Genomic DNA, 8,799 nt, shown 5'->3' with positions numbered 1-8,799 from the left:
CTTCTCTAAATCAAGGACATCCCTGAAAATAGGGACACTTGGAGGGTCTGCTTTAGCAGAGCATGTAGAAATCACAGGTTCAACTCAGCATCTCCAGGTAGAGCTGCCTGAAAACCTGTGGAGCTGCTCCCAGTCAGGCTAAGCTGAGCTTAATGGACCATTGATCTGATTCATTATAAGGCAGCTTCCAATGTTCCACTGGCCAGCTGGTTCAGAACTATGCATTGCTTAAAGCAGGTGTGAGGAACCTTTGAGCCAGTTTCTCTTTAAGTCAAGAGGGGGTCCTTTGGACCGCTGGATGTTGCTTAACTACAACTCCCATCATCCATTGACATTGGCAGTGCTTGCTAGAGCTGATGGGAGTTGTGGTCCAGCAACATTTGGAGGGTCAACTGTTCCTCCCTCCTAAAAAGAAACTGGTACTGTAAGCCTTACATTAATGAAGTATACTTAATCAAGTATATATCTGCTCAGCTCACTTCTCTACTCCAATTTATTGATAGTCTGTTTTTAAAAACTTGAGATATAAGTCTAGTTTTCAGAATAAATTCAAGGCGGCTAATAATAAAAATCAGTTAAAATATGAAACCATTCACAATTCAACCAAATTATAAATCAAAATATTAGCATCTCCAGCTTCCATCAACAGAAATCCCAAATGTGCCTTTCCTAATCATTTTGGACTTTCCTGAAACTCATCACACCGTCAGAGACTGGGATCACCTTTTCCCAAAAAACGTGTTGCTAGCTTTCAATTTCCCAAGGACAAGAGAGTCACTAATCACAGGTGAACAGACTCTGTAACAGAGCATTGCTTTAACAAATAAGAGATAGGGTGGGTTCTCACTTTGAGCCTTTTTATTGTTAAAAAAAAGTTCTGTTTTAAATTAATAAAACAAGATGGCTCAAAAATGGTATAAGTCTATCATCAACAATAAGTTTATTGTGCTAGCCAAAGGCCATGACATTTCATAACAGTTTACTGAACTACAAACAAAAAATATCCTGGTTCATATAAATATAATTAATTGAACCATTTTCTTTCTTTTTGTCCCAATCAAACATTAAAAGAGGCAGGCAGTAACTGCCCCCCCCAAAAAAAAAACTTTTATTATATCTGCTTTTTTCCTGCATTGTAGTTTCTTGCTTATTATCTCATTCTGGAATTCAGTGTCAAAACATATATTTAGCGGCGTCACGTCGCGCGTCGGACGCCGTTTGCCGTCGCCGCCGGTCCGCGCATGCGCGGAGGCGGGGCCTAGTCCTCCTCCGGGTCGCCGCCGCCGCGTTCGGACGCAAAATGGAGCTGTCGGCGGCCTGGAGCGCGCTCAGCACCGGCCTGGTGCCGCCCGAAGCCCTGGGGATGGAGGCGCCGCCGCGCTACGACTCCCCCCCCGACCTGCGCCCGGCCTGGGCCGCCCTCCGCCACCACGGCCTGCAGGGCGCCCTGGAAGACTGGTTCCTCGAGGTCCTCCAGACGGACCTCCAGTCCCGCCTGGGCCCCGAGTTCTGGAGGCGCGCGGCGCCGGCGCCCGGTGAACCGCAGCACGCCCATTCCCTGCTGGAGGCCTTCCGCTGGCTGGAGGAGCGCCTGGCACCCTACCTGCGCGGCGCCGCCCTGCTGGAGGAGTGGGTGCCCGAGGCGGTGCCTGGCACCGGCGCCACTGGGCGCCTGCGCGGGAACCTTGACGCCCTGCTGCGCGCCGTGGTTTTCCTGGCGCCGCCAGGGGCGTTTCAGGAGGCGCTGGGCGACCTCTATGGGCGCAGCTTCCGGGTCTACATGGCGGGAAACGTAGCGCCAGCAGGCAGCGGCGAGGAGGAGGGAACCGTAGCGCGCTTTGAGGAGCTGAACGGCGTCCTGCACCGCCTCCGCCTCCTCGAGCGAATCAGCACACCCGCCGTGACCGACATCCTCCACCGCATGATCGCCGAGCGCCTGGAGGGCACCTGCCGGGGCGAGTTCGAGCGCTCCTTCCTCCCTGACTTCCAGGAATGGCTCGAGCGCGTGATTGGCTGGGTTGGCTGGGTCTTCCGGCGGGAGGGCGGGGCCGAAGCCGCCCCCCTGCGGCGCTGGCGCTGCCACGTCCAGAGGTTCTTCTACCGCCTCTACACCGCCATGAGGATCGAGGAGCTCTTTGGCATCATCCGAGATTTCCCCGACTCCAAGCCGGCCATAGAGGACCTCAGGTTCTGCCTAGAGAGGACCAACCAGCGCCAGCACCTCCTGACCTCCCTGAAAAGCGCCCTGGAGATGCGACTCCTCCATCCCGGGGTCAACACCTCGGACATCATCACCCTCTACATCTGCGCCATCAAGGCCCTGCGCCAGCTGGACCCCTCGATGGTCATCCTGCAGGTGGCTGGGGAGCCCATCCGCAAGTACCTGAGGACCCGCGAGGACACTGTGCGGCAGATCGTGGCCGGCTTGACGGGCGAGGGATCGGGCGACCTGGCGCACGAGCTCTCCCGAGCGGATCCTGTCGCCCTGGACAACGGGCAGGAGAGTGACGAGGAGGCTGGCGCCCAGCCGGAGGACTGGGTGCCCGACCCGGTTGATGCCCACCCAGCTGGAAAGCCCGCTGCCAAGCGCCGCTCGGCAGACATCATCACCCTGCTGGTCAGTATCTACGGCAGCAAGGACCTCTTCATCAACGAATACCGCACCCTGCTGGCTGACCGCCTGCTCCACCAGCTGAACTACAGCGCCGAGAGGGAAATCCGCAACGTCGAGCTGCTCAAGCTGCGCTTTGGGGAAACCCAGATGCTCTACTGCGAGGTGATGCTGAAGGACATGGCCGACTCGCGCCGGATCAACGCCCACATCCGGGACGAGGAGCAGAAGCTTCCGGAAGGCCAGAGGCCCCCCTTCCGGCTGGCGGCCGCCATCATTTCCAGCGAGTTTTGGCCGCCCCTCAAGGAGGAGAAGCTGGAGCTGCCGGCCGAGATCAAGGCCGCCATGGAGGACTATGCCCGGAAGTACGAGAAGCTCAAGGCCATGCGGACTCTGAGCTGGAAGCACCACTTGGGGGCGGTCTGCCTGGAGGTGGAGCTGGCCGATAGGACGCTCTCCCTGTCCGTCACGCCGGCCCAGGCAGCCATCATTCTCCACTTCCAGGACAAGGGCACCTGGACCCTGGAGGAGCTGAGCGCGGCCCTCCACTGCCCCCCGGCCCTCCTGCGCCGCAAGCTGGCCCTCTGGCTCCAGCAGGGGGTGCTGCGCGAAGAGGCGCCCGGCACCTTCGCGGTGGTGGAGGAGGCGCCCAAGGAGGCGCCCGAGAAGGTGGTGCTGGTGGAGAGCGACGAGGAGGGTGACTCCGCCATGGCCTCCCAGGCCGACCAGAAGGAGGGGGAGCTCCAGGTTTTCTGGACCTACATCCAGGCCATGCTGACCAACCTGGAGAGCCTGCCCCTCGAGCGGATCCACAGCATGCTGAAGATCTTCGTCATGACAGGTCCCATGGTCAGCGAGATCGACTTGCGGGAGCTCCAGATCTTCCTCCAGAAGAAGGTCCAGGACGAGCAGCTGGTCTATTGCGGCGGCGTCTACCGCTTGCCCAAGGCCGGGAACTGAAGCGCCGGGTGCGAGAGATCAGCTGGGCGCCGTCCGTTTGGGGACGCTACGGTTCCCACACAATAAAGCTATTTGTTTGCAACAAAGCACCTGGTTTTTTCCCCCGGGAACCGAAGCGCTGGGTGTGAGAGATCCGCTGGGTGCGAGAGATCCACCGGGCGCCATCCTTTTGGGAGTGCTACGGTTCCCACAAAATAAAGATATTGGTTCGCAAGCATTGCGCCTGGGTTTTTTTCCCCAAGGCCAGGAACTGAAGCGCCGGGTGTGAGAGATCCACTGGGTGCGAGAGATCCACTGGGTGATGTCCGTTTGGGGACGCTACGGTTCCCACGCAATAAAGCTATTTGTTCGCAAAAAAAAAACAACAACCATATATTTGGCACAAAACATATCTGGGCACAAAAAGGCTTTCCTCCGTCTCTCTGGAGACTGCAGTTCTTTGTTGAACGACTAAACACAATGTGGACAAATATCACATCCATCACAAGATGTCAAAAAAACCAACCCCCGTATGTGCTCATAACTTTCAAGTAGAAACTTGCCAAGTGAGAGTGCATTTCCTGATACCTTCAGTTGCCCAACAGCTGAACATGTCTACTTGCATATCCAAACAAAATGCTTCGCTACGTCACATGACAGAAACCCACAATCATAACATGAAGATCAATAGTCATGTTCTCAAGGGAAAAATGGATACACACAAGCCTGTTCTAAAACAAAGGAAGGAAGGAAGTAAAACCAGGTAGTTTTTAGTTCTTTTTTAAAATAGTAAGACTTCAAAAGGCAGCTCTGTGACCAAATTATAAACACTTTGGTTGTTAAAACATTTGCATCTGTGGCAATTTAGTTTTTATGAACAGAATAATTTCAAAGGTCACCCAGGCAGCCCATGTTAGCTGGTTAAAAAGAGGTATAACAGCCCAGGACCCATCAAGCAGTTATTGATTTGTATTTTGAGAAAGTTAAACTATTTTAATAATTTATGTGGTTTTATAGACTCTAGATGTTTTTGACTGCTGTTTAAATTATTATATTTCATGGAAATTTTACATTATTTACTTTTAGATCTTTAAAATCAATAAATAGCCCTCTTATACTTAAGGTTTTAGGTTTGGGGCTCTGGATATCACACACACAAATCAGACTATCCAATTAATTATATCCGATTATTTTTAAAAAAAACAACTACAAAAATTGCCTAATATTGCTACAATATGGGAAAACTCATTTTTCAAACTAAAACGTCAAGTTTGAAATATGTCAACCTTCACCTGATTCTTCTGTAGAAATTAGGAAATACTGTAGTTGAAAGTTTTGGGGAACCATCCAGTAAGCTTGCTGCTGCTTCCATTCATTTCAGCATTCACTGTGACCCATTTGAAATATTTGTTTTCCTTCAGAACACCTGGCTATAATCTGTTGTTCCAAAAAGGTTTAGTTTTAATAGAGGACTAAGTACACACTATAAAACTCTGACCATTTAAATTACATTCACATAAAACATTTCATTTCAACAACAATGTGCTGGGTGAAGGTATTTACCGTATTTTTCGCTCTATAAGACGCACCAGACCATAAGACGCACCTAGTTTTTGGAGGAGGAAAACAAGAAAAAAAAAAATTCTGAATCTCAGAAGCCAGAACAGCAAAAGGGATTGCTGCGCAGCGAAAGCAGCAATCCCTCTTCCTGTTCTGGCTTCTGGGATAGCTGCTCAGCCTGCATTCGCTCCATAAGACGCACACACATTTCCCCTTACTTTTTAGGAGGGAAAAAGTGAGTCTTATAGAGCAAAAAATACGGTAGTTAGAACTAGAAGACAGGAGTGCCTGGCGTGCTCTGGTCCATGGGTCATGAAGAGTCGGACAAGACTAAACGACTAAACAATAAGCGCTGTGATGTAAACCACTGAGCCTTGGGCTTGCTGATTGGAAGGTTGGCGGTTCGAATCCCCATGACAGAGTGAGCTCCCGTTGCTCGGTCCCTGCTCCCGCCAACCTAGCAGTTCGAAAGCACTTCAAAGTGCAAGTAGATAAATGGATACCGCTCCGGCGGGAAGGTAAACGCCGTTTCCGTGTGCTGCTCTGGTTTTGCCAGAAGCTTAGTCATGCTGGCCACATGGCCTGGAAAACCTGTTTGCAGACAAACGTCAGCTCCCTCGGCTAGTAAAGCGAGATGAGTGCTGCAACCCCAGAGTCGTTCGCAACTGGACTTAACTGTCAAGGGTCCTTTACCTTTTTTTAAGGCTTGAAAATATTTTCCCTATATTAATTAATAGCTGATAATTTACATTTTCTCAACAACATTTATTTGCAAGCATGGTATTACCCTTACAGTTGTTGTGTGCAATTAAAATGTGTGGTGTTTGTTTTAAGATTAACACCCTGCAGCTTATTTATTTTGAAAAATTATATCCATCTTTTCATCATCTCGTTCTCAAAGCAGCTTACAATGAAAAAACCACAAAATTTCTAAAAAAGAAACATAATTAAACTGCAAAAAAATTTAACCTCAGAAATTTAAATATCCAACATCTGAACAAGAAAATGAGAATGTTTTAGGAACAGGGGTCGGCAAGGTTTACCTTGCCTGGTCTGGTTTACTCCAGCAGAGATCCCTCTGTTGGCCGGATCGAGCTCGTTCGTGAGCGCACACAGCCGCAATTTCTGGTGTCTCCGTCTTCACAGACGCAATTTCCGGCATCTGAGCATGTGCGGACGCGATTTCCGGCACCGCGGAAGCGAGTCCCTGTGCCACGCTGTGCCGTTTTAGCACAGTGTGTGGGGACTCGCTGAGCGGGCAGCTCGGTTCAGGGGTGGCTCGGGGGCCAGTTAAATGACCCCTGTGGGCCACTTGTGGCCCATGGGCCTTAGGTTGCCTACCCCTGTTTTAGAACATTGGAGAAGCATCCATGAAGCAAAGGCCTCCTGGAATAAGATGGCTTTAACCAGGCACCTGAAACTAAACAGAGACAGTGCCTGTCATAATATGTTTGTTTGCATAGTTTTGATACTGAGCGCTGCTTCAGATTCTGCAGATACCATATTCCTCCCTGCAAAGACGAGGAACATTTTGCATCATCATTTATTATGACACAATTGGAACTGACGAATGTTAAATCAAAACTGATGAAATATTTCAGTGCAATTCTTGACTCCACACCCTTAGCCTCCTTCTCTCGATTCAGCCTGAAACTGGGTGAGAACTGCGTGTGTTACCTCTTTTCTCCTAATTGAAATCCTCACAGGAGAGGCCAGACCAAATATTTCCATATTCTTAGTACAATTTGTAACACAAAATGCGTTTAAGTAAAGATTATAAATGAAGGTGATCGTTTAAGAGCTTAAAGAAGTGTATAATCATAATTGTTTCCTCTTAGGCACAAAGGAAGCTGCTTGATACCAAATAAAGTCCAATGGTCATCTAGTTCAGTATTGTCTGAGCTAGACAATACTGAAAGACAATGTTAAACAATGGGCAAGGGTGTCATGAATGAGCCAGCCCCCAGGGACGGTTTGCAGCTGGCTCCCAGAGAATAGTTGCTGACATTTGAAGGAAGCAGTCAGGAACAGAGAGGGTTAACTGCCATGCACCCACCCCTTGGAATGCCCGCTGATAAGGGAATAGCTGAGAGCAAGCTAGAACACAGTCACAGCTCACTGGAAGCACAAATAGGTGAGAAAGAGTTAAGAGACAGCCTCTCAGAGACTGGGGAAGAGGAGGGAGCTGACCCCCTCCATGAATGGGAGGGCTGCAATATAGGAAGTGAAACAAAAGACGTACAAAGTGAAAGTTCAGTTGCTTCTGGTCTCGCTGGAAGCATTTTTCAGAAGGGTCATGATGGTGGAGGTGGATTTATTTGACAATAAATCATCCTTTTTAATTAACTACGCTCACTGTGTTATCAAGCCAGGGACTGGACTGCTGACAAAGGGTTGCATACCCTCCAACATGTCTCCAATGAAAATAGGGACGTCCTGTTCCATATGTTGTGATGATGTAAACATTTGAATTGATGGAGCTGCAGCACAATCATTATTGAAGCTGAAGTGCAATAATAATAAACAGTTTTTGCTGTTGCTTCATTCAACATCCACATTACAAAATGTCCAGTGTATTTTGGGTCAAAGATAATTAATGCTGATTAAGAGAATGTAGGCTTTGCCTCTATTTTCTATCACCACCTTCTTTTAGTATCTTGAACCTCTTTGTCTGAGGAGGAAATATGGCTGTGCTTCACGCCATGATTGATATAGGACAACCAAGGATGCCAGGCCATCCTCTCTCAACTAGGTCATTCTTTCTAAAGTCTGTTTTGAAAGAGCTTGTACTCAGCTTCTCCACCTCTTCAGGAAAACACACACCTGACTCCACGGGTCTGTTTTCTGGGCAGTTGGCAGGATGCTGTGTGGGCTAAAGTCAGCAATGATGGAAGCCCATATAAAACCACCCTGCCAAGACCTGTCTAGTGCAACAAATACTTTAGGGATGCCTACAGGCTTGTCTGTTCCCCAGCAACTGGCAGAAATACATTCCCCCTGAACTTGGAGGGTCAACTGAGCTATCATGGTCAATTACCCTTCATAGACCTGTCCTCTGGATTAACTCAATCCCATTTTAGAGAAAGCTTTAACTCGAGGGTTAACTGCTCCCGAAAAGACTCTCAACATTCAATAAATAGCTGCAAAGCCTCAGTAACCACTCACATATTGACACTACAAAAAGGCCCTGCCTCAGCTATCAGGTTTTCAGAGGATCATAAAAACATACAAGAACAAAACAACTATATAAAACACAGTAGAGCGATTAACACCAGCTACTCAACATGCTGGGAAGCCAGTGCAAATAAAATAGTCTTCACCTGGTGCTGAAAACGACAGAGTTTATTTTACTCCAGAGAATAGTATTTTCCATAAGAGGTGCCACCACTGCAAAGGTGCCCTCTCTGGTCACCATCTGCCGTCAGTGGAGAAAAATCTCAAATAATGATTTCAAACGGTGAATTCAACTCAGGTAGGCTCACGTGGAAGAAGGCGCTTCTTTATAAGACTCAGGTCCCAGGTTGTTTAAGGTTAGTTCCAATGGCCTGTGGCATTGTTTAGAGCGACAAGATATAGCCAGTTTCGGTTAGAACTTAACAGCTGTTTTGGACTAATTAAAGTACAGTATCTGACAGGAGTGCCTGGCGTGCTCTGGTCCATGGGGTCACGAAGAGTCGGACATGACTAAA

General features: G+C 48.9%; 1 protein-coding gene across 1 annotated transcript; it reads left to right on the top strand.

The window, feature by feature from the left end:
• Positions 1 to 1,237: 1,237 nt before the first annotated feature.
• ANAPC2 (anaphase promoting complex subunit 2) lies at positions 1,238 to 3,785 on the top strand. Its single transcript, XM_083403943.1, has one exon. It carries the CDS (start codon positions 1,301 to 1,303, stop codon positions 3,569 to 3,571), a length of 2,271 nt encoding a protein of 756 aa, XP_083260069.1. The 5' UTR covers positions 1,238 to 1,300; the 3' UTR covers positions 3,572 to 3,785.
• Positions 3,786 to 8,799: the final 5,014 nt, after the last annotated feature.

This window comes from Podarcis tiliguerta (genome assembly GCF_965153285.1).
Source record: "Podarcis tiliguerta genome assembly, chromosome: 11".
Classification (NCBI taxonomy): Eukaryota; Metazoa; Chordata; class Lepidosauria; order Squamata; family Lacertidae; genus Podarcis; species Podarcis tiliguerta.
Note: the sequence above shows the minus strand (reverse complement) of the source record. Positions and strands in the feature narration are given on the sequence as shown.